This window comes from Cyprinus carpio, chromosome B22 (assembly GCF_018340385.1).
Source record: "Cyprinus carpio isolate SPL01 chromosome B22, ASM1834038v1, whole genome shotgun sequence".
Taxonomy (NCBI): Eukaryota; Metazoa; Chordata; class Actinopteri; order Cypriniformes; family Cyprinidae; genus Cyprinus; species Cyprinus carpio.
This window is the reverse complement of record NC_056618.1, coordinates 16,017,988-16,045,009: the sequence shown is the minus strand read 5'-3', so window position 1 is coordinate 16,045,009 and position 27,022 is coordinate 16,017,988. Positions and strand designations below refer to the sequence as shown.

General features: G+C 35.8%; 2 protein-coding genes across 5 annotated transcripts in view; one reads left to right on the top strand and one right to left on the bottom strand.

Moving 5' to 3' along the window:
* Positions 1-1,157: 1,157 nt before the first annotated feature.
* Positions 1,158-26,007, bottom strand: LOC109047432 (caytaxin-like). Of its 4 annotated transcripts, XM_042749045.1 has the most exons (14): positions 25,955-26,007; positions 14,150-14,210; positions 8,094-8,202; positions 7,119-7,212; positions 5,878-5,936; positions 5,554-5,790; positions 3,153-3,329; positions 2,966-3,068; positions 2,708-2,839; positions 2,559-2,645; positions 2,244-2,342; positions 2,116-2,151; positions 1,934-1,999; positions 1,158-1,859 (listed from the first exon to the last, which is right to left on the bottom strand). In XM_042749045.1, the coding sequence occupies exons 4-14, from the start codon at positions 7,193-7,195 to the stop codon at positions 1,829-1,831; spliced, it is 1,104 nt and encodes a 367-aa protein (XP_042604979.1). In that variant the 5' UTR covers positions 7,196-7,212; positions 8,094-8,202; positions 14,150-14,210; positions 25,955-26,007; the 3' UTR covers positions 1,158-1,828. The 4 variants fall into 4 exon arrangements, with proteins under 4 accessions (XP_042604979.1, XP_042604980.1, XP_042604981.1 ...); XM_042749046.1 differs by lacking the exons at positions 14,150-14,210; positions 25,955-26,007 and adding an exon at positions 8,324-8,449; XM_042749047.1 differs by lacking the exons at positions 8,094-8,202; positions 14,150-14,210; positions 25,955-26,007 and adding an exon at positions 6,602-6,993.
* LOC109106536 (zinc finger RNA-binding protein-like) overlaps positions 9,604-27,022 on the top strand; it is a 28,346-nt gene continuing 10,927 nt past the window's right edge. The window contains 16 exon segments of the mRNA XM_042749066.1: positions 9,604-9,788; position 10,203; positions 11,476-11,721; positions 11,807-11,921; positions 13,467-13,673; positions 13,749-14,083; positions 15,890-16,072; positions 16,190-16,409; positions 17,371-17,519; positions 17,767-17,886; positions 19,256-19,401; positions 22,820-22,946; positions 23,035-23,231; positions 23,316-23,484; positions 25,853-25,929; positions 25,931-25,998. Coding sequence (XP_042605000.1) covers positions 9,718-9,788; position 10,203; positions 11,476-11,721; positions 11,807-11,921; positions 13,467-13,673; positions 13,749-14,083; positions 15,890-16,072; positions 16,190-16,409; positions 17,371-17,519; positions 17,767-17,886; positions 19,256-19,401; positions 22,820-22,946; positions 23,035-23,231; positions 23,316-23,484; positions 25,853-25,929; positions 25,931-25,998 — 2,431 coding nt within the window. The 5' untranslated portion in view covers positions 9,604-9,717.

Here is a 27,022-nt window from a genome sequence, read left to right as displayed (position 1 = left end):
CTGCTGATATAATAGTCACATACATACAGGAATAGTCTGTCACATCATGGAAATACGAAAATAACTCTTTCTTGTGACTAGATGAAAGACATCTACGCAACTCTTCTTGAACTCTTGAGAGGTAAAACCCCACCTTTTTTTAATTTAAGAAAGAAATGTGTTTAGTCTGTGTTTTTTTTGTTAATAAAAACACATTATTATTATAAAGTCCGATATAAATAGTATTGGCTAGATTACTTACAAAATGGAGTGTGTTACTAATTCCTAATTACATTTTTTAGGTAATATAATCAGACTACTTTTTGATTACTTTTGATTAACTCATTTAACATATTTAAATAGGATGATTGTGTACCATATTGATATAAAAATACAAAGAGAAAGAAAATATGTGATCCTGGACCACAAAACCAGTCTTAAGTGTCAATTTTTCAAAATTGAGATTTATACATCATCTGAAAGCTGAATAAATAAGCTTTCAATTGATGTATGGTTTGATGATGTCTGATGGATCAGACAATATTTGGCTGAGATACAACTATTTGAATATCTGGAATCTGAGGATGCAAAAAAATTTAAATACTGAGAAAATCGCCTTTAAAGTTGTCTAAATGAAGTTCATAGCAATGCATATTACAAATCAAAAATTAAGTTTTGATATACTTACTGTAGGAAATTTTCTAAATATCTTCATGGAACATGATCTTTACTTAATATCCTAATGATTTTTGGCCCATACAGTGTTTTTTTGGCTATTGCTAAAAATATACCCCAGCGACTTAAGACGGGTTTTATAGTCCAGGGTCACATATATTCCCTTCACTGCAATTAACAACATGAAATGCATTAAAGATTACATTACATCAAGGTTTCCTAAAACTGGGGTTTATAAAGTTTATTAATGTGTTTAATGAAAAGCTAATAATTAATTAAATTATAAAAATGTACAATTAAAATAAATCATTTTAAAATAAATAAAAGCAAACAAAATCAAGCAAACAATAAAAAGTAAAAGTAGTGTGATTACTATTTTGTAATATAAATGTAACATGATCTAATTACAAGTAGTTAATTTCTGGAATCTGATTGCATTATACAGATTACACATAATCAGTTACTGGATATAAAGATCAAGAAAAGACAAAACCAAACCAAAATTGTTGTCATACATATAGCAGAATGTTTTATTTTTAACCATTTTCATAGCAAACATAAGGCAACATAAAGGTACAGCTAATGTCAAAATGTTTTCAGAGATGACTGGCACTTATCGTTTACAAAAGCTGGTCATTAAACAAGATGGAAGGGGTTAAAACGTTCAAAAGCATCCAAGAAAGGATTCCAGGCAAACATAATCAGCGAAATGGAAGAAAGTTACATTCGGTTTGGGCGAATACACACAGAGAAGCACAGAGATGCTTGGAAATCGACATGCACCAGCAATCGAATCCTGAGCGGACACACCCGTCTATTAAAGGCAGGTCACATGACGTTCTCCAGGGTCAGCAAGCAGGGAACAGCCTATTTAAAATAGTGATAACAGCAAAGAGGCTACAGTGCACAATGGTACATCCTGGTACCAAACAGTGACGTTTCTCTGTGCGTAGTGCCATCTGTTGGTGGATTTCAAAATGCTTTTTTAAAATTGTGCCTTTCAGGACGAAAGCGAGAGCAGCTGGCCTTCTCACCCACCAACGTTCGATTATAGTTTCTGCTTTTTTGTTGATCTGAGACCAGTTTCGAGTCATCTGATATGTGTAATAATATATAATTTGGGAATATGAAAAATGGTCCAAGATCAGCAACAAAAGCATTCAAGTTCTTCCGCTCACAGTCCAGGTTCTTCCATCGCTGTTGTCCTGGAGGCAGAGAGTTGTTTGGTTATTTTATGAATCAGTCATGGAATAATCATGCATTTTGTTTGTTTGCTCACATCTCTGGATTGACGGGCTTCTGTTGCTGTTCTTGAGGCTGCTGCTCTTTCTGTTCCTGCTCCATTCTACGAAGAGAAGAGCATTCTGGGTAAATAGGGAGTTGCTGGTCTCCTCTTCCAGTTTGTGAAAGCATTATCTAATAGGTGTCAAATAAGCCAGTTTTGAGGAGTCTGGTGATTACCTTGCTTTTCTAGCGTTCATTCTTTCCTCTTCAAATCTGCAATACAAATTGAACTCAGAAATTGATATCAGATTTTAGTTTTGGTTAGCAAAGGGTAAAATATGTTTGTATGTTTGAAATCTTCTTACTGTAAGACACACTCTGGGATCTGGATATGATCCATAGGAACAATCTTTTCCAGCTCTTCCAGACTGTGCACATAACGGATCTTATTCATGAACTTCACACTGTAGAGCAAAAAATATCATTCATGAGCAAGTCTGAACCCTGCATAATGAACTTTGAATAAGTATCCGTGCACTTTTCATTAATTATGTGAATTTATTTCTATATAAAACAAAATATTTTATTTAAACAACATAAAATAACAAAAAATTTAAAAAATTTAAAATGAAATATATACATAACAAAAACTTAGGAAATATCAACAAATATATGTTTACCTGATGAAAGGTTTGGAAATTGCAATGACTGTCCGGATGAACCAGGAGGGATGAGTGATGATCAGAGATTTCAGGTTTTTCCTAAATCTAAAAATTTTATCTCAATTTCTTAAAATCCATTTCCATAAAAATGATCACTATTTCCATACCTTCTGTCGATCATCTGATAGCACTTCTTGAGCCAGCTAATGCCGGGCATCTTGCTCCGCGGCGTTCCTCCGTTCATGTATATGATCAGGTAATCCTCCGCCACCAGCATCTCCAGACTGCTCACCACATACCTGAGGAACAGGTGTGAAGTCAGCGTGAACGTGTGAAGAGAAGCCAAATAAGAAAATCACAGAACAAGAAGGTTGTACAGTCTAGCTTGGCTGTGTTTGCTATGTCAAATAAGTTCATTTCCTTACAGGAAGAGGTTTTCCATCAGGTAATGGTAATCTGGGCAGCTGCTGTCAGGAAGGTAACACGCCGTGAACACAATGATGGCGTTCAAGCCCTCACCATAGTAGCCTAAAGTACAGAGGAGAAGAAGCACCTTCAGGACACAGCAGAGATGATATACTCCATAAACGTTAATTCTGAAGTGTGACGTACCTCCATGCGATATGACACGCAGATAGGGTCGTATGACCTGCATGTCGATCCGATGTTCCTGTTCGCCGATGATCACGGTCCTCCATAAACGGCCATTGACACCCGTCCCGTCCACACCTTCTCCATCAGCGTCGCTGTCAGCAGGGGGTGCTTTGGCCGAGGCGACGGGTGTATCATCTAAAAGCCATGGATCAGTGAAGCTACTTAACTTCTTATCTACCGATCTAACTATCTACTGATTTTTCTATCTATCTACCTATCTTTTCGTCTATCTACCTACTGATCTTTTAATCTATCCACCAACCATCTAAATACCTACATCTATCTACCTACTGATCTTTTAATCTATCCACCAATCCTTGCAATATTTTTATCTATCTACCTACTGATCTAACTACTAACCGATCTTTCTATCTACTTACCGACCGAAAACTACTATTTACCATTTTACTATCTATCTATCTATCTGTCTGTCCGTCCATCTATCTATCTATCTATCTATCTATCTATCTATCTATCTATCTATCTATCTATCTATCTATCTATCTATCTATATATCTATCTATCTATCTATCTATCTGTCTGTCTGTCTGTCTGTCTGTCATGCTATCTATCTATCTATCTATCTGTCTGTCTGTCTGTCTGTCTATCAATCTGTCTATCTCATCTGTCTGTCTATCTATCAATCTGTCTATCTTATCTGTCTGTCTGTCTGTCTATCTATCTATCTATTTATCTGTCTATCTGTCTGTCTGTCTATCTATGTGTCTATCTATCTATCTATCTATCTATCTATCTATCTATCTATCTATCTATCTGTCTGTCTGTCTGTCTGTCTGTCTGTCTATCTATCTATCTATCTATCTGTTGGTCTGTCTGTCTGTCTGTCTGTCTGTCTGTCTATCTATCTATCTATCTGTCTGTCTGTCTGTCTGTCTGTCTATCTATCTATATATCTGTCTGTATCTTTCCATCTATCTATCTATCTATCTATCTATCTATCTATCTATCTACCTTCCTGTCTGTCTGTCTGTCTATCAATCAATCTATCTATCTATCTATCTATCTATCTATCTATCTATCTATCTATCTATCTATCTATCTATCTATCTATCTATTTAGCTGTCTGTCTGTCTGTCTGTCTGTCTATCTCTCTGTCTGTCTATCTATCTTATATCTATCTATCTATCTATCTATCTATCTATCTATCTATCTATCTATCTATCTATCTATCTACAGTATCTATCTATCTATCTATCTATCTATCTGTCTGTCTGTCTGTCTGTCTATCAATCTGTCTATCTCATCTGTCTGTCTATCTATCCATCTATCAATCTATCTATCTATCAATCTATCTATCTATCTATCTATCTATCTATCTATCTATCTATCTATCTATCTATCTATCTATCTATCTATCTGTCTGTCTGTCTGTCTGTCTGCTATCTATCTAGTCTGTTTCTCTTGCTCCCCCTCAGCTGTCTGTCTGTCGTCTATCTCATCTGTCTGTCTGTCCATCTATCAATCAATCTATCTATGTATCTATCTATATCTATCTATCTCTATCTATCTATCTATCTATCTTCTATCTATCTATCTATCTATCTGTCTGTCTGTCTGTCTGTCTGTCTGTCTGTCTATCAATCAATCTATCTGTCTATCTATCTATCTATCTATCTATCTATCTATCTATCTATCTATCTATCTATCTGTCTATCTATCTATTTCTCTCTCTATCTGTCTGTCTGTCTGTCTATCTCAATCTCTGTCTATCTATCTATCTGTCTATCTATCTATCTGTCTGTCTGTCTGTCATCTATCTATCTATCTATCTATCTATCTATCTATCTATCTAATCTATCTATCTATCTGTCTGTCTGTCTATCTATCTGTCTATCTATCTGTCTAATCTATCTATCTATCTGTCTGTCTGTCTGTCTGTCTGTCTATCTATCTATCTATTTATCTATCTATCTATCTATCTATCTATCTATCTATCTATCTGTCTATCTATCTGTCTGTCTGTCTATCTATCTATCTATCTGTCTGTCTGTCCATCTATCAATCTGTCTATCTATTATATATCTGTCTTTCTATCTCCTCTGTCTGTCTGTCTATCTATCAATCTGTCTGTCTGTCTATCAATCTATCTATCTATCTATCTATCTATCTATCTATCTATCGCTGTCTGTCTGTCTGTCTGTCTGTCTGTCTGTCTGTCTGTCTGTCCATCTATCAATCTGTCTATCTTATCTGTCTGCCTGTCTGTCTATCAAACATACAAACTATCATTCTGTCTGTCTGTCTGCCTGTCTGTCTGTCTATCTATCTATCTACGGATCTTTCTGTCTACCTACTTACCAATCTCTTTCCAGAGCCATGAAGAACAGCATATTCTTACCCTCCCACTCCAGGTCGTTGCCGTTGGTAATGAACTCCAGCGAGTCCGTATCATCGGGTGTCTCAATATCATCCACGTTAATATCCAGATCATCAGGCGTATCCAGGAAGTCATCGGAGAGTAAGGACCCTTCGCTCTGGTCCAACGACAAGTTCATATCCGGGGCCACCAGCGTGCGACGCTTCCGGTGTGCTCCGCTTACCCCGGCTCCACCGATGAGGAGAGAGTTTGGGGGAGCTGAGCCAATAACGATACGATTTGCATTACACAAATGCAAATTACTCATTTAAGAAGAACATTTGCGTATGAAACAAAGTCACTTACAAGTTCTCCCCTCGTTCAGGGAGCAGGAAGAGTCCATGTCACCCTCTGCAGGAAGTGGCCTAGCCAGGAAATTTTTTTAATTCACTTAAAATGACACAAATTTCTGCAAATAATGTTTCCTGTAAGAAAGAAAGTCCTATCTTTGTGTTCAAAAAAAGTCAAATGATTTTGGAACAAAATGAGGGTGAATCAATGTCAAAATGCAAATTTTTGAGTGAACTGCTTCTTTAAGACTAGAGCATATTGTGATATGCTAATTAGCAAGTAGGCCCTCGGGGTCGTTGCACACGCATCTGATAAACAGAGGGGGTTGTCAGAGCCGGTGGGGTTCACAGCTGCTGCTTCTGTGCTAAAAGACTATTTAACTCACAGTTGTCATTGTTTCCCTATGACAACGACAAACCAGAAGCCTTGAGAAAGACGGTTATTAGCATCAACAAAGCAAAGCATACTAAAGAAGTGCATAATAATATTGCATATTAATACTAACAGATGCAAATAAATGTATGAATCACATCCATGTTATTTCTAACAACAACAACAACAGCTTCCCTGTGGAGATGTATCAAATTTCTATTTCTCTCAGTGGGTGTTTGCTATTAAACAATAATACAGCATTAAAACCCATTTTAATCAATACAAACGTAATAAAATGGATGATTTTAGCATGCTTTAAAAAAAACAAACAAACCAAAAATGCACAATCAAAGCTGCTCTCGCTTACCTGCTGCGTGGTTTGTGGCTGCTTTCTGATTGTGTGAGTTCTTACTCCACGCTAGCATGAAATCTCATGGTCTTAACGCTGTTTAATATTTCAAAAGCATCATGCTGCCGTGTGATGCTGGAGCTGCTCCTCTATGCCTGACCTGCCTCCATTTTCCTGGTGATGCTGCTTGTGTTGTTAGCAGCTCACTGCGTCACATGACGTGGCTGCTTTCCGTTTAAGGAGAGAGCTGCACCTGCTCCCGTCTCCATTCAGCATCTCACTCAGATGCTCTTTTCCTTTTTTTAAAGCCTGTATCTATCTGTCAGCCCAGTGTAGCATTCAAGCTTCAAGTTTGTTTTGATGAACCTGCTTTGCTTCCATGCATTGGAATTTATTACATTCCATTCAGACTGGAATCATTAAATGAAATTTGAGGCAGAAAATTTAGTAAAGTTCAACCATTCAAAACCAAAACATCAATGTCTATGGTGACACATGGATTTTTCAAAAGAATAACAGTAAAGGTGATGGTTACCTGGGAAAATCATCGTCCAGCCATTCGTCTCTCACCTCAATGATCTCCATCAGCGGGCCGAAGTCAACGCTGCCCATGCTGAAGAAACCTGGAGCTGAAAAAACAAAGTCAAGTCCTCTCCTCGAGAGTTTAATCCCCAAAAGTCAGTGCCCACCAGAGGAATTTTTAGTGTGCTACGGATTAATGGGAAAAATCATTTTAATCCCTCTTTTAATCTCTGACGGAAGTGGCCTGTGCTTTAATGTGGAGATAATTCCCTTTTGTTCACTTTTGAATTGTATTTTTGAATTACGACTATTTTTATGTTTGAGCATTGGAAGAAATTTATATATATATATATATATATATATATATATATATAATACATTAACTGGATTATTATAGTTAATTAAAAGTACAATTAAACTAAAAACAATTAAAAGACATTTCCATTACTTGAAATAAAAGAAATATTAACTGGAATAAATTTGATAAAATATAAAATAAATATTTATATATTTACATAAAATAAGATTTATATAAAATAAATTATAGTATATAAAAATAGTTATTTTTATGTCAACTAGTTGCCAAAGCAACATTTATTATTTTAATTTAATTTAACTTGATGTACTAAATTGACTAAAACTGGATAAACATATTCAAAAATAAAATAAAAACATCTAAAAAAAAAATCACAAAACAAAATGACTAAATTCTAAAAACTGAATTTAAAATAAATATAATAAAAAAAATTCAAAATATGAAGATTATAAGAGTACCACAGTGATGCTACAATTGGAGTCTAAATGTTATATATTGAATATTAAATACAATATTACATTGAAATGTCATGGTGGTGTCTACAAAAGCACTAATCCACTATTTTTCTTCAGGATTCTTCAAAATTCTTTAAAAAACATAACAAATCTAGCTAAATTCAGTCTGTGATAGATTCAAATAAAAGCAATACATTACTAAGTCGCTCTTACTCACATAAGGATGGGATTATTCCTGGTGAACTGATTATTTTTCCTCTTCATCCAGAGCAGAGCGCAGGTGTTGATGCAGGTGCTCCGGGAGAAACACAAGACTCCTCTGTTCACTGTGAGGGAAAGAAAAAAACTACGCTCACCCTCCAGGTCACATCAGGCACTCTGACACTGAATTCAGCCCATCATGTTTCCAGAGGCGTGTATGTTCTGCTATATAGATCCACACATTACCAGTGAGGATGCTTTAGGAATATCAGCGATATTGCTTCTCCTCCTGAATGCTGAATGCTGGTGGTCCAGGCTCAGGATGAATGGAGCATCTGTTATTTAGGCACTTCCACATCCTCTGAGCACTGGAACAACAGAACCTTTGAAATCCCTCTTTAAACACTTTAACCCACTCAACCCACAGGTGGCGCTAATGTACAAGACATATTAATAAACAAGCTCATTCTGAGTGGATGAGACATTTATTTTAGTTTATTCATGGTTTGGTTATAAAATATTTGTAACCCTCGTGGGCAGATATATATATATATATATATATATATATATATATATAATTACATTATTATTAAAATATACAATATTAAGTATATATTTCTGTTTATATATATATATATATATATATATATATATATATATATATATATATATATATATAGTTCTCACAGTATTATTTTTTTCATATTTGAAATATTATTTTATACAATAAATATTTATAGTTATATACACATTAAATACAGTATTGTGGTTAATTTAGTTTATTTGGACAAACTTTGATTTATATTTGGATTTTTATATATCTATAAATCATATACAAATATTGAAATGTACATAATATATATAAAGTACATGTAGGTATGCGGACATATTAATATTAATTATAGAATAATATTATAAAATATTATATTTTTGTTTACTTTTATATTTAATATATCTGTACATAATAATAACATTTGGAAAAATATTTTAGAAAATATATTTATAGGCTTTCACATACTTGCATGTTGTACTGTTGTGCATTTGAGTTAGTGTTAATTATAATATTAACATAAAACAACGATAACCGCGCCACGCATGCGCGTTACGAATATCGGTCTGAATGAATCAAACTTGTGGAAATTTTTAAAAAGTACGGTACCTAACGTTAGTTTAAATCAAAACAAACTTTTTGTAACTTCCAAATTAAACCTGAATTACCTGAACTAAGGTCTTTGAGGCGGTTTTTAGCATGTTTTTAGATCGTACCCGACACCTACCGAGCATTTGACGTGTAAAGTTACGAAAAAAAGTGACTATTTAAAAAGTAACAGCTGAACATCGTTCACAAATATAATACAGACGAAACCTGACGGTTATTCTGTTTTTGTATAAATCTAAAAATAATCAAAAACGTACTAACTTTCTTATCATTTCAGAGCGCCACTGTAGCACAGGCCACTGATAGAAACATATGTTAACTATTCATAGGTCGCATTAGCATCATTCATAATTACATCGCAACGGTTTTCTTTTGAGGGCCAGCGGCGCGAAGGTGACCGGTGACGTCAGGGACACGTGTTGGTCACGTGATCGCCGGAGACGCCGCCGCCGTTGCTGCTGCTGCTGCTGCTGAAGTTTCTATGATGGCGGCCAGTAATTATTATGGATTCACGCATGCAGCAGCCGCTGCCGCCGCCGGCCCGCAGTACAGGTACCAAACACACACTCACGCGCTTATTTACAGCAGTCAGGATGCCACGGCAGCGCGTTTAAACGAGATGCTGACGGCCAGTGCGCAAAGATCTCACGAGCTGCTGGTGTTTATTGATGCTTGAGTGATATTATTATATCATTAACGTGTGTTTGCGTGTGCTAATATAAATACCGCGGTGCTGCCATACTCACTGACTCGTAGTACCATGGAGTACCATGTTTATACCATGGTAAACATTTGGTACTGTGCGTTTACCATACAATTCTGTGACTTTACCTTTGCACAGTATTAAAAAAATGCATATACTTCTGTATTTTGGTAGCCTATTCTCTAAAGTAAATACTATTACCATTGTATTGTGCACACTTGTAACCCTTAGGAAAAGTAGCCATGGTTTTATTGTAGTAAAAGTGTAGTTCTCATGTGAATAAATAAGCTTAGGATAGCTAGTTTGGGATCAGATAATATCTGGCAGAGATACAACTATTTGCGAATCTGAGGGTTCAAAAAAATCTGAGTATTGAGAAAATCTCCTTTAAAGCTGTCTAAATGAAGTCCTTAGCAATGCATGTTACTAGTCAAAAATTAAGTTTGAATATATATGCATGGTAGGAAATTTACAAAATATCTTCATGAAACATGATCTTTACGTTTTAAAGTAAGAGTACTTTTAATTCTGGACATTATGTCATAGCCTACTGTGTTTTTATCATAAAATTCATGTAAAATGACTGTTGCAGGGCTGCAAAATTATTATCTTTTTGTCATAGCGGGAATAGCAATGTCAAGTGAAAGAATTGCAAGAATTATTTATATGATTGCAATCGCATTTAAAAATATCTTGACTCAAAAATTCTAATATTTTTCTAATAGTCTGCATTGCTTGAACATCTGTTTTGAGAAATTACATTTTTCTCCCATTCGAAAATGAATCCCGCGTTCATGAGTGAATTATGTGTCACTCCAGAAACTTTGCTGCTTGTGTAGGGTAAGCTATTTTGCCGTTAGCAGCACGAAAAACATTTTTATTCAAATTCTGAACAGATTATATTCAGCCTAGAAAGTGTGCAGATAGCTCTTACTTTATAATCTCATTTTAGAGTCATTTACTTCAGTTCATCGCGATCTCACAAAGTTTGTTTATAAGCAATGAAGCTCTTATTTACATCTTGTTACAGTAAGAGGATTAGCAGAGCAGTGGCCAATCACAGGTGTTTAAGAAATCAACAGCTATGTTTGTGATTGGCTACATTGCTCATCGCTACGAAAACACGTCGTAAATAGAATCTTTTGGGGATTTCCAGAACGCAAACACAACTATGCACTGGAGCCTTCACCAAATCTGTTCCGCCAAAATCCTGTTATTACAGCTTTAACTGAGGGTGCTTCTGACTGCGTGAGAAAACGGATGTGTGGCGCGAGAGCGTGAGGAAAGTGTCAATTGCGTTGGTCTCGTGCTGAATGCGTGAGAGTTGGCAGCTCTGAATGTGTTTCTGGCTATTGCTACAGAAATACACCTGTGCTACTTAAGACTGGTTTTGTGCTCGGGTCACATTTGCATAACCACAGTTTTACTACAAATACATTGGTTAAACTAGGGTTAGTGTAGCAAAACCATGGTTAATTTTCATAAGGGAAGGGTGTAGGAAACTTATTAATTCTGAATCCCAAAATTCCCGTCAAGGCCCAGCCGCCTCCTGCATATTCCCACCCAACCACGGGCAGCTATAACGTCCAGCCTGCCCCTGGAGTGGCCCATGCGGTGACGGCCTCGTACCCTGCTGCCCCCGCCCAACCGGCGAGCCCCGTGGTGACCGCCCCCTACCCCACCTACCAGCCCCATCCCGCCCCGAACTACGGCTACCGGCAGCCCGAAACATCCCCACAGCTGACACCCACCCCTCAAACTTACCAGGTGTTGGCTGAACCGGTAAGTTTTCTCTTTGCTTCATTCTTATTAATGACGCATCTCAAGTGGGCTCACTTACTTATTCCCAATTTAATTGGTTATACAGGAGAATTACAGCTACGGTCGACCACCACCGGTCAGCAGCTACGAGAACAAGCAGTACTTTCAAACGAGCATCGCACCCGCGCAGAGATCCGCGACCGAGGCCTACTTCCAGACAGGTGAAGCTGCTTTCTCTTTCAGTCTGCTTTGAATGCTGTTAGAGGTGAAACAATGATAGCCAAGTCCTCAAGATGTTCCAAACTTGTATGAATTTCTGTCTTCTGTTGAACACAAAATAAGCTCTTTTGAAGAATGTCAGTAACCAAACAGTTGCTGGAAAAAAATACTACAGAAGTCAACTGTTTGGGTGCCAGCATTCTTCAAAAGAGATTATTTTGTGAGTGAATGATTTATTTTCATTGTTGGGAGAAGTAGCTATCCCTTTAAGTTTCTGCGTGTTTTGTAAACGTGTTTCCAGTTTTCCCGGCACTCTTGATGCAGATTCAAATGTGGTTTGCAACATTCACATTCAGAAATCCTATATAATTTTGAAAATAAACTTCAGTGTCTGTAACCATATAGTTATTATATTTTAGAAATGTAATATAGATGAATATTAATATAATATCTTGTATTGCAAGAATTAGTCATGTAATTGCAACCGCATTTAAAAACATCTTGACTCAAAAATACAAATATTTTTCTATTAGTCTGCATTGCTTGAACATCTGTTTTGAGAAATTATATTTTTCTAAATAATATTTGATAATATTTGAATGTTATTTGTCATGCATTATGTTTGTAAGAATTACAGTGATATATATATAAACAAAATTTCTGATTATTGCAATGATTTTAATGCACTTTTTGATCATAAAGTTTTCTTTAAAAACATTATACCAAAATTTCTAATTATTGCAATGATTTTAATGCACTTTTTGATCATAAAGTTTTTTTAAAAACCTATGAAAGCATTAATTTGGCAAGTTCAATTAATTTTCAAAAATCCGTTTCAATAAATCAAACTGTTGAAATGAAAATTCTAAATCAAAGGTTTATTAAAAAATTAAAACGTTTCAGTATATCAGTAGTTTTTGTTAACTAAAGCTATTAAAAATAGTTGTCATTAATTTAAATGAATTTAAATGTCTTTAACTTAAATAAAATATAAATAAATGTTATAAACTTAGAATAAAATTAGGAAATGTTGCCTTGGAAACTAACAGAAGTTTAAGATGAAGTCCTAAAACTGAAATAAAGCTGAATGTTGATTTTGAAATAAAAGAAAGAAGATTGAATTAAAATTACAAATACATTTGTACATAACAGAATACTGAAACTTAAATTGAAAAATCTAAATTGAAGTTTAAAATATGAAAAATAAAAGCTAATTCAAAGTACTTATCAATACAGTAGTATCTAAATAAACGCATTGCTTGTTTAGATCATTATGTATTATGTATTGTTACAGTGGCACATATAAATGGCAATAATTAAATATTCATGTTCTTTTGGTGAGAAACCATGTGAATTTTTATTTTTTTTTGTCTTGCATTAAACATTCTGAATGTAAAATGACCGTTTGATTGAAAAAAAAACCCAAACCGGCCCATCTAACCTATTTCAGAGCAATCAGTATACCAATAAAAAAATAAATCAAGTTATATTGCTCATCAATAGCTTCCAATTTTTAGGTTTAAATGCGAACATCTTTGCCTTTTCAGGGCTGAAAAGTGGCTACAGCCCCACGAGCACAGCGTACAGTCAGCCGCCTGTTCAAAGGCAGGTCGCAGCTCTGAAACCCCCTCCCGCTGTGACCTCTAGCTACACCATCTACCCGACGTCAACCAGCGTACAGCAGACTCCAGCCCCCATATCCACTTACACCCCCAGCTCTTCCTACAACTCCACAGCTGCTACGTCCTACTCCGGTACTACTCAGATTTATACGCCACAGCTAGCCGCCGGCGAATCGTCTAACGGTGTCTCTTTCTTTGTTGCTTCAGCCGGTCTCAGCTACTCCAGCTATGAGTCTAGCGTTTACACATCCACGCCGTCGTACTTCCAGCCGGCGCAGTTGGCGCCCCCGCAGGCACAGCCTCAGCCGCCCCTCCAGCAGCCGCAACAGCCTCCGCCGCCGCAGCAGACGCAACAACCTCCCAAACAGCTCTCCAACTCCTCCTGGAGCAACACGGGCAGCGGCGCACTCGCCAGCTCCACCGTCAACACGTACAAGAAACCCGTTTTCCATCAGAACAAGATCCAGAAACCCAAAGGCCCGCCTAAACAGCCGCAGCTGCACTATTGCGATATCTGCAAGATTAGCTGTGCTGGTCCGCAGGTGAGCAATTGCATTAAATCCACATTCAGCTTCACCCAAAAATGACAGTTTTTCTTATTTACTCACCTTCAGGCCATCCAAGATGTATAGTCTTTAATTCTGATTGATTGAAGTAGATGGATTACATCTGGGGGAAAAAGAAAGGCTGTGATGAGAACATGGTAACTACAGTAATTATCAGAGTGGGAAGTGATGCCCTCTTGGGGCATTTGGCCAAGAGTGTTTTTACACCACAGACAAGGTTTGAGAAGAAAAAAATAAAAATCATTATGAAAATATAATTATATTTTCCTTCAAATGTTCTTCCGAACTCCAGGCCTTATTCTCATGTCATATGTAACTGTGATGTTCTGCAAAACAACAAACTTTAAAACACTTTTCTCTTCCTGGTGAAGATCAGATGGTCAGATCTGTTTCCTCTCAGGTACATGGCAGTGTAAGCTTCACAGTGAACATTACTCTCGTCAATGTAGTCCATGTCAACAGCAAAAATATATCTCCATATAGTGGTTATTTTGGGAAAATCCCAGGTATTTTGAGCAGTAAGATCATAATAAATATGTGCTAATATAAAATTTAATTAAGTAGCCTATATAAAATTGCAAACTAAATCTATCAGTACTTTTTTACTTAAGTACATAAAAAATAGAGTACTTTTGTACCTTCACTCAAGTAAAATTGAAAAAGGAGTAATATTTTATTATACGTATCTGTACTTTTACTCAAGTACTTTATTTGTGCACTTCGCCCACCAATGGAAAGGACCTTTACAGTTGTAAAAATAAGTTATGGGTTATTTGTTATTAAAAATTAAATAAGCAAGCACATCCAAAGTGACAAAGTAATGCACTTAACAGTTTATTGTTAAGAAATGCAAACTTTTAGTTTTCTAAAATTATCTAATTAAACATGCGCAGATTTGCGTGCATTTCCACAGAAAAAAAATCTGTAAGGCCAGGTTCCGAATTCTTGTTTCATGTTGTTGACATATTACAGTCAGGGATTCTGGATATCTCTTTTTATAACTCCGTTTGAACATCTTTGTAGGAATAAGATGATATTTATAAAACGGATAATTCCAGTCCTTGATTCTGATTGGTTGAGCCACGTTCAAAGCTGTTTTAAATTACTCTACAAACATACACCCACTGATGTATAATATAGAATATATAGATCAGTGCATACACCTCTGTTTACTTCCGTGTGTTGCTCAGCAACTACTTTGTTGCAACCACAACTGTTTCTGAGGAACTACATTGTTTGGTGGAAGAATGCTTTTTTTATTTATATCATTACACATTACTTGCTCTGTTTTATTCTGTGAAACATTACTACGTATATGGAATAACCGTTTTATAAAAGCAATAAGTGAATTTATAACAGCTAAGGGGGTTTTAGGCATCGCTTCGTGTCGCGCCTAACAACGCCCCCAAACCCCTAAAAATACAATCAAAAATAATGCCTCCCTTATATTAATCCATAAAAGAACAAACCCCTCAGTAAAAATCTTCACAATATAGATGGGAATAAAACAGAAAAATTTGCGTATGGAAGTTCTACTAAAGTAGAGGGGAAAAAAACAACAATTTTTTAGAATACTTACTTTAAAGATCTGAATTGGAATCTAAATAGATAAAGTACAAAAAAATAAGTATTTGGGGTGTTTTCTTAACCGCTAGTCAACAACACGTTAGTTTCTTCAAAAAAAAAACAATCCTAATTCAGATAAAATGCTGTCATAAAATATACTAAACTGGTAGCAAATGTAACTTCTTCATTGACTTGTGTTCCTGTGCTCTTCTGCAGACGTATCGAGAACATCTGGAAGGACAGAAGCACAAGAAGAAAGAGGCGGCTCAGAAGAGCGGCAGTCAGGTGACTAACGGACCCCGTGGTGTCCAGACGCAGCTGCGCTGTGAATTGTGCGATGTCTCGTGCACCGGCGCCGATGCATACGCCGCGCACATCCGGGGATCCAAGCACCAGAAGGTTTGTTGTTGGTTCGTTTGCCATTTTTTGGCTTTTTGACGTATTTTGGTGTTGTAGCTTTGTTTGCGTCTTGTAAACTTTTAGTTGAAATGCACCTGGTATCGAACTTTTCCTCAGGTGGTGAAGTTGCACACCAAACTTGGCAAACCCATCCCTTCCACGGAGCCCGTTTTCGTGAGCTCTGCCCCTGCTGCTGTGACGATGACTACTAGCAAGACAGCGGCGACAAGCACTCCCACCCCTACATCGGCTGTGCAGAAGACGCCGGCGGCGACTCTTTCCAAACCCGTGGCGTCTCCTGCGAAGAAACCCGCCACTGCTAAAGTTGTCCTTATCAGTAAGTAACTTTACCAGGCATTTTCATTAAAGTGTCGTGACATCCCCCATGTTTCAACACTTCTCTTTCACACCTTAGGTCTGAAAAATACTCTAGAAATGGGTGTGTAAAACTGTGGTGTAGCGGGTGAGAAGAGGGGAGAAAACGACCAATAAAACACACTCATTAAACAGACACATGAATATTACAATATCTTTAAAACAGAAAGAATAAATGCAGACACTTTCTGTTTACTCTTCTTTGAATTTTCAGTCTATAAGAGTTAATTCTCATGAATAATACTGAGAGAAGCTCAGAAAACTGATGACGGAGATGTGACAAAAATTAATAAATGTATTTCTCATCATTGCAGTAACAAATTTGAAACGTTAAAAAAAGATTTATGAACGATTTACACCTTAATTTGTGACAGTTTATGTATTGTAATACACAGTTATGTTCAGCTCATGTCTTCTAAATGTGTTTAATTTTTAGTTTAAGCTCAGTTTTAGTCACAACCTAAAAAAAGAACGTCATAAATGCCGGGAATGTAGGCATTATAGTTGTCCTCTGTGTGTCACTTCACCTTAATTTCACCTTCTTATCTTTAATTTCACCAGCGCTTATGCAATCAGCGATCACACTGATCACAGAAATAGATATTTCCTCTTTAGTGCATCACTCACAAAACCCACATGATTGGAATGAATGATTTACATCCTGCCTCGAAGAAGAAAAAGCTCCTTGTACACATTTCAGTCATTAACGTTGACGCAATGCGTCGGTCAGATTGTAACATGACATCAACGCAGAAGTCTTGCTCAGTCTTTTTGCTTTATATAGTTTTTGATATTCATACCAGATAATGTTGCTCAGCAAACCCTGCACATCTTAAACATTTTGGTAGCATGGTTATGTTACGAACAGCCATCTTGCTGAAACATGAAATGAAGTGAATTCCCTAATATCCGTTTCTCTCCAGGCAGCAGAACGTCTGCACCAGCTCCGGTAAAGCTGGAGGAGGCGAAGGCAAATGTGGTGAAGACGGACACTTTGAGCGATGATGAGGACGGTGATGGTACTGGAGCCCTAGGAGACATTCAGCCTGTGGGGCACGATTATGTTGAAGAAGTGAGACCGTACAGTCAAAATATTTCATTATTTGTGTTGACAAATAGCTGGAACAAAACGAGTGAATCTGTCTTTTTGTCAGTGAATCAGTCAAATTGATTCATGAATCATATTTATTAGCGGATCAGTCAAAAGGATTTCTTCTAGTACTGTAAATGTGTGTGACATTCAAGAACAATTGGACTTGTGTCATTCCTTTGAGGGGTTTAAATCTCTGATTCATGTGTTTCTTCTTTTTTCTCCTCAGGTTCGGAATGATGACGGAAAGGTGATTCGCTTTCACTGTAAACTGTGTGAATGCAGTTTCAATGATCCCAATGCTAAAGACATGCACCTGAAGGGACGGAGACACCGGCTGCAGTACAAGGTGAGATGTCACCCTGTAGAACGAAAAAAAAAAACATCTTTGTGTGCTTTTAATTTTTTTTTATATAATTACATCTGTGTATATTAATTATTATATAAAATTAATCAAATAATTATTTATATAACAAACATGAGTTTGTAAAATAAAAAAGTAAATTAAATACTTGCCCGGTTTCATATAATTATATTTTCTATTTTATTAAAAAAAAATTTAAATGATGTAGCTGTCAGTAAATAGCCATTTTTGTACTTAAATATATTTACGTATATTTTTGTGTATTAATGTAATTATTAAATTGACAAAATAAGGGGTCATGACATGGGTTTTTTTATTTTATTATTATGGTCCCCTAGGTGCAATTATAGTATTACTATAGTTGTTTTTTTTTTTTTTTTACTTTTAAAATGTAGTGAATTATGACATTTTCCCACCCTGTTTCTCATCCTTTTGATTCAAACAGTCTGTTTTTGGGTTGTTTCCCCTTTAAGAGTTCAGTGTTATCGCCCATTGTTATGATTGGCTAACGACAGTGCCCATGGATCAATTATTAACACCCCCAGCCAGAACATTTATGGATTGAGCGTAACTGTTTAGTAGCGGGTGATGCATTGGAAGCGATGGCTCTTGCAATGATAAAACCTTATATGTCTGAGCACATCTGCGTGGCATTGTAATTTTCCTGTACACAGACCCACTCGCTGTCCGTCGACTGAACACTTGTGAGGCGCGCGGCGCGACAACGATAGGAAATTAGCGTAGTTGTCTTGTGTTGGAGGCGGTCATGTGCAAATGGTTGGAACCTCACTTCGCACCATGACGTCACTTCTTACCATGGATCCAGAACGAGCTGTATTTAGAGATTGATTAAATAAATGGCTCCTTTATAATGGGGAGGACGTCTTAAGCTATGAAACTTGCAGGACATTTTAATGGTACAAAGACCTCTTATATTCCAAAAGATCAAGGCAAATTTGGTTTCTCATTTCATGACCCCTTTAAAGGAGTCATATGATGTTGTACACCAAATATAAGATATTTTTTTTGTGATTGAATGTATGCATATTTCATTGCTTTGACTAAAAGCTTTTGCGGTTACCGCATTACCACAATACCGCGGTCACGTGACGCCTACCGCGGGAACAGAAATGTTACCGCATTACTAGCAAATTAACTATTTGACGTATTTGAAACCGCGGAACTTATGACCTGTTCAAGTGAAAGATCAGATTATTGATAAATAAAAAAACAGTGCAAAAACCAGCCTTCACTTTTGAATGCATTTGAGTTAAACACACAAGACAATTTTAATCTAACATTATAAAACAGAAAAAGACAGTTATTGACCAATACAACAATATGACTAACAACAAAAAAAGTGAACCCAGACCTCCCAGTGGAGATCAAGCCCAGTAATCGAGCACGGAAACTTCTGGAAGTCAAACTGCGGAAGCAGAAACAGAAATCTGTGCTGAAGAGACAACAAGAGGACGAACAACGCTGGTACACGGAAATGAGGTCTTCATCAGCAAGATTTCTGAGACAAAGTTTCAATTACCTGTTTTAACGCTAAAACCTTCATTGCACATTTCAAAAGGCCTTTTCACTACAAGTTAAAACATTTATCATGAAAACAAATACAGATAAAAAAAACAGATTTATATCCATGCTCTTAACTCCTTCAACACTTTTTATTATTTTGAATAATATTGTGCAGAAAAACTATGAATATTTGATATTTCCACAACTTTCATCTAATATGCATCAAACGCGATTTAAGTCACTTTGAATAGGAAAATCTGAAAAAAAAAATGATGTTAAAATTATAGACTCTTAAACATTATTATACATGTTTTGCCAATATTATAAATAATATTTAATTGTTATAAACATACATTTATTTTCACACCATTGTAAATTATAAACAAAATAAAATCAACATTTTATATTGCATAAACGTTTTTATAAATGAAATTTAAAATAAACATTTTTCATATGCTTGCAATTCAGCACTCTTAGTTTTAGTGTACGTTTTGCAAAATATTATTTATAACAATATATTATAATATAATATAGATATCTATTTCAGACCATTTTTTTTGCGCATAAATGTAATTATGAGACAAAAAGTGGTTATCACAAACATTTTCATATAATGATTACAATTCAACGCTCTTTAATTTTACTGTACATTTTTTTTGCAAATCTTATGTATAATAATTGTATAATAATTATAAATATCTAACAATTTTCACATCACATTTTACACCGAATGTGGTAGGGATGCACAATATTAGATTTTTGCCAATATCTGATATGCCGATATTTTTCAAATCATTTTTGCCAAGTGCCGATACCATAGTATCCGATTCCCTTTGTTTTCCAAACCTCATCAAGTCAAATATATGAGCAAGTTATTTTTATAAAGACATCAGATCAGAACCATGTTTCCATTGCTGCAAAAAGGGCACCTAAATCCTTTAGGAGGGCATCTGCCCTGCCATTGAAACATTCCTATAACGTTCCGATAATCTTGTTTTCCCTAGAATGAAAACAAACACCCCAAAAGGAGTTGCTTGTATACCATGATTTGTAATTTCTTATAGTCAAATTCCTATTTGTTTCCAGCAGGAGGTATGAGGGAGGACATGTACTGGAGGAGGAAATGTGAGGAATAGTTATACTGTTAAGATGAAACAGAATGGCCCTTTCCCCGTCTCATGGGCTTAGCCCAGCATGCCGGTGCAACCCCTATCGGTATAGTACACGTGAATCACATTTTCAAACGACGACTGTTGCCTAATTTGAAGATAAAAATTGTAAACAGCAACATTTCTCTTATTTATCTTTATCCCGTGCGACGGCCCGAAAATGCCCCACGGGACGACCGCCACTATCATGGCCAAGCTTCGGCCATCTGTTGTGGATTGGAGGAGCTCTCAGGCCGTCCCCCATCAAATATGAAGCTATTCGACCGCGCTATTATTTCTGGTGTGCTGAATTTTATGCTCAGACATCAGGCGTGTGGTTTCTAACGATCAGTGATGTAATGTATAAAAAAAGTGAGGAAACCTGTTCCCAGCTAGCTTCGTTTTAAGCCTCCCGTGTGTGTGCGAAAGTGAAATCCATCTATCACGGTGGTGGGGTGGGGGGGTTGGCGGGTTGCGGTTTACCGCAATACCGCGGGAATTTATTGCTTTTCAACCGCGGTAAGAAAAATTCATTACCGTCCAACGCATAATACTAATTAAACATAAATGAACTTATCTAGCAAATTAACTATTTGACTATTTGAACTTCATGAACTTATGAACTTTCAAGTGAAAGATCAGATTATTGATAACATCTGACATCAGTGCAAAAACCAGCTTCACTTTTTGAAACATTTGAGTTAAAAATACAAGACAGTCAAACTAACATTATAAAACAGTAAAGACAGTTATTGACCAATATTTTTATTGTTTTTCAGAAAAAAGTGAACCCAGACCTCCCAGTGGAGATCAAGCCCAGTAATCGAGCACGGAAACTTCTGGAAGTCAAACTGCGGAAGCAGAAACAGAAATCTGTACTGAGACAACAAGAGGACGAACAGCGCTGGTACACGGAAATGAGTCTTCATCAGCAAGATTTTCTGAGACAAAGTTTCATTACCCTGTTTTAAACGCTCAAACCTTCATTGCCCATTTAAAGGCCTTTTCACTACAATTAAAAAAATTAACAATAAAAAAAAAACACATAAAAAAAAAAAAAAAAATTAAAACCAACGCTCTTAATAACTCCTTCAACACTTTTTATTATTTTGAATAATATTGTGCAGAAAAACTATGAATATTTGATATTTCCACAACTTTCATCTTATATGCATCAAACGCGATTTAAGTCACTTTAAATAAGTTAATTTATTTTCAGGAAAATCTGAAAAAAAAAAATGCTAAAATTATAGACTCTTATTATACATGTTTTGCGAATATTATATATAATAAATCATTATTATAAACATGCAATCATTTTCACACCATTGTAAATTATAAACAAAATAAAATCAACATTTTATATTACATGAACATTTTTATAAATGAAATTTAAAAAACATTTTTCATATGCCTGCAATTCAGCACTCTTAGTTTTAGTGTACGTTTTGCAAATATTATTTATAACAATTATAAATATGTAATAAAATACATTTATTTTATCAGTGGTTATCACAAACATTTTCATATAATGATTACAATAAAACGCCCCTTAAATTTAACTTAATTTTTTTTTTCGCAAATCTTATGTATAATAATTGTATAATAATTATAAATATCTAACAATTTTCACATCACATTTTACACCGAATGTGGTAGGGATGCACAATATTAGATTTTTGCCAATATCTGATATGCCGATATTTTTCAAATCATTTTTGCCAAGTGCCGATACCGATATATATTTCCCTTTGTTTTGAAACCTCATCAAGTCAAATTATTAGCAAGTTATTTTTATAAGAGACATCAGATGCCCATTTTCCACAAGTTGATATGATTCTTTAGGGTCTTAATGAAAAGTCTATAACATACTTTGGTTAAAATTTCTCAATGGTAGTGTAAAAAAAACACTCTTTTTAACATGTCTAAAAGCATAAAACATCACAGCAAACAGCAACCCTTCACCTCCCATTTAAATTCAAATCAAACTACCCACCCTCACCCCGCCCCTCTCTTCTGTAAATGATGTAAATGCTATTCCGTAAATTATATAAAAAGTAAATGATGACTGCTAAGTTCATTACATTCATCAAAAAAGCACCTAAATCCGTTAGGAGACATCTGCCCTGCCATTGAAACATTCCTATAACGTTCCGATAATCTCGTGCATCCCTAGAATGAGGAGTTGTTTATGATACCGTGATTTGTAATTATTTATAGTCAAATTCCTATGTGTCGTCCAGCAGGAGGTACGAGGAGGATATGTACTGGAGGAGGATGGAGGAGGAGCAGTTATACTGGGTGGAGATGAGGCACAGAATGGCCCCGCCCCCTCTCATGGGCCGGCCCAGCATGCCGGTGCCGCCCCTATTGGTACGTACACGCAATCACATTTCAGACACAGACTGTTGCAAGTTTTTATCAAATTGTAAACAGCAACATTTCTCATATTTATCTTTAGCCCGTGCGGCGGCCCGATTCGCCCGACGACCGCCACATCATGGCCAAGCACTCGGCCATCTACCCCGTGGAGGAGGAGCTTCAGGCCGTCCAGCGAATCGTGTCGCATTCTGAGCGCGCTCTCAAACTGGTGTCTGATTCGCTGCTGGAGAAGGAGGCGTGTGCTGCGGACGATGACAGTGATGTGATGGATAAACAGTGAGGACTCTTCCCAGCTAGCTTTGTGTTTAAGCTGTCATGTTGTAGTGGGAAGTGTAAATTTACATGCTTCCTCTTGGACAGGTCGGAGTCTCAGGCTCGTGTTCTCAAAGGAGTCATGCGTGTGGGAATCCTGGCTAAAGGTCTCCTTCTGCGTGGTGACCGCAACGTGCAGCTCATCCTGTTAGCGGCCAAGAAACCCACCGTCTCTCTGTTGAGAACCATTGCGGAGCAACTGCCCAAACAACTAGCGGTAAGCTTGTCTTTTGTAGTGGAGTTGCTATGCATGCATCAAATGTTCATGTTGAAGCTGCTGAAAACCATTATTGACTTATGACCTGTTTATGCTCGTAACTTTCCACTTGTGGTTTATCACCATGTTTCATTATGTTCTGGCTGCTACATGATGGAAATCGCCCACATAAGAAATCACATGATCCCAGGGGTTAAGTTTAGACATAGCAACAGGTAGCTGGATGTGTGGTTAACACTTTGCAATTTCTTAAAGTTGACCTAAAGCTTGGCTGTCATATGAGTGAATCTCACTAAGAAATGTCCAGAAATCTAAATAGTAAAAAAAATTTGATATAATGTTTACATTTATTCAAAAATATTACAATTAAAATGTATTATACTTTGCATCAAGCAAGTGAGTATTTTAAAGCCCATTTTTATATTTATATATATATATATATATGTGTGTGTATATATATATATATATATATATATATATATAATATATATATATATAATATATATATATCTATAGTTGTATGTGTGTGGATATATATGTGTATATATATGTGGTGTGTGTGGGTATATATATATATATATATCTATATATATATATAATATATATATATATTATATATATCTATTATATATATATATATATATATATATCTATATATATATATAGTTTTTTTTTGTTTTTGTTTTGTTTTTTATCTCGGACCGTTAAACATTTTCTAAATTGTCATTACCACAATTCAGCAATAATTACTCACTATGGTAACACAGAAAATCATACAGAATTTTTTTATTTCAGTTTAATTATATAAAAAAAACTTATTTACTGTAACATGCAGAAAATTATATATAAAAAATATTTTTATCACAGTTTGACATATTTCCTAAATTATTTTCATGACAAGTAAACATAATTAATAAAATGTCATTACTGCAGCACAAACCCTTGTTACGGAAACTTGTGGAAAAGTATAATTTTTATTACAATTTAACATTGTCTAAATTGTCTTTACTATGATGCAGCAAAAACATTACCATGACATGCAGAAAATGTATTTTCATGACAGAAAATGACAGAAAATCATAACATGCAGAAAATAATAAAAAAATTCTTTTCATGACAGTTAAACACATTTCCTAAAATGTAATTACTAAAATGTAGCACAAAACCTCATTACTGTTACATGCAGAAAAAAAATATACAAAAAATTGTTTTTTGGTAAATATGTTTTCAAAATTGTATTTACTATAATGCAGCAAAGAAATCATTACCGCAACATACATATAATGCAACGACAAAAACTCATTACAGTAGCATATATATATATATATATATATATATAATATATATATATATAAAAACACAAAATTCTGATTTTTCTTTATTAAAATTGGAATTAAATTCATTACAACACTACTACAATATAAAAATACTTTTTAAAAATAAATTATCTTTATTTTTTTTTTATTTTTTTCACATTACAGCAATGAGATTGGGATTGTTGTGCATTGTGGTAATGACTCTTGCATGGGGAAAATGTAAAAGTGCAACAAATCTTTCTGATCTTACAAATGTACTTTATTTACTTGATGCAATCGTTAACATACAGAAAATTGTTCCTTCCAACTTTTAACTATCTTTATTAAAATCAGCACAAATTCAGTGCGATACAACCATCATGTTTTAATATTTTTTTTAATTTAATTATCTATTTATTATTATACATTTTTCCACATTAATGAAACTGAGATTGTTGTGCATTGCGGTAATGACTTATTGCATGGGGAAAATGTGCTATATGTCATGAAAATAATGTCAAATCTTTATAATCTTAAAAAAAATACTTATTTATTCAATCATTAACATACAGATTCTTTATTTTTCACATTACAATAATGAGATTGAGATGGTTTTGCGTTGCGGTAATGACTAAGTGTGCTAAATGTCATGAAAGTAATGCCAAAACTTTGATCTTAAAAAATATACTTCATTTATTTGATGCAAAATATATAGATTTTTGGGAGGAAATATGACCCAGACATATTTCTGGTATTTTATTGTGTGATCCACCCATATATAATTCAAAATAACTGCCAATAAATGAGCTTTTGACTTTGCTCCTGCTGCTGCTGTTGTGGTCCATGTATCTTTAACTGATCTTTAGTTCCACTGCCTGGTTACGACACCTACAGAGAGACTGGGGCATGTACTTCATTCCCATACCCATTATATCCCATTAACCCCTGCATTATCCAGCCAACACTTTGAGTGTGGTATTTACCACTGGGAATATAAGGGACAAATTAAAGGCCCCTGCATTGACCCCCGCTGTCTCCTCTGTAGTAATGCAAAGTGTCCTTTTAACCGGCAGACCTTTTCTGAAGATCAGTATGAGGTGCAGGTACACCCTGAGGAAGCCAACATCGTCATTTTTTCAAGCAAGGAACCAAATGCAGGTCACCATCTCTCTTACCTCGCCAGTGATGCGCGAAGACCCCGTCCCCAACATGGAGAAAGGTTAGAGAACCCGTGCTTTCCCTCAGCAGCACTATATGTGTTCCCTTGGTTCACAAAAAATACGGATATTTCCATACAGGATTGAATTTTTCATCAGGGAATTGGCTTTCCTGTTCATTTCTTACCCCACCCCCCTTCTTCATTTTCCTTTTGTTTAGTTTTTTTCGGTTCAGTCCATTATTTGCCCTCGTTCGGTTTTGCATTGCAGGGCTCCAGACTAACATTTGAGAGCAGTGGCACCAGCGCCACTAAGTTCTACAGATGGTGGCGCCAGGAACAGATTTGGTAGCGCTGTTCAGGGGTGTGATTCTTCCGGAAAAATAAAGAAAACCTAATCATCAGGGGTGTGATTCTTCCGGAAAAATCCGGAAATCCGGCTTTTCCGACCTGAAAATGATGCTCTCATAAATCTTGCAAAAAAAAACAAAAAAGGGGTGGGGGGGGGGTGATGGGTTGGGTATTGGTAAACATAATGACCGCTCACCGCTGTCAACGTTTTTTGTGCCTCTGATTCATGCCGTCACTCCGCAAGTAGTCCAATCATTTGTCACGATTGAAGTTCAAAGTGTACGCGCACCGTTATGAATTCGCGCACACCCAAGCATCTACTCACGTGAACCGCTTCAGTTGACTGACGAAGACAGTGAACACGGATGATTCAGGTGATCAAATCCAATATATTGTCTTTCATTTTTATATGCAGGTCTAGTAAAATTTAATCAATCTATTGATCATTTTTGTCATGATTCCATAACATTAATGTTAAACGATTCTGGGCTAACTTAGCAAAGTAACACCATGTTGGTTATTGCTTACTTCTAGCTAGAAAGCTTAGCAGCTTCTACAAGACTCGAAATTGCTAACATTTTTGTCGCATATGCTCCTGAAATTTAATCTGTGCGACCTAAAAATATATTTGGGAGTAACGTTATATGTGCGGAGCATATGAGCATATCTGTCCACTAATGACACGTCCGATACTCAAAACCACTACTAACCTAAACACATTCACTAATACTAAAAA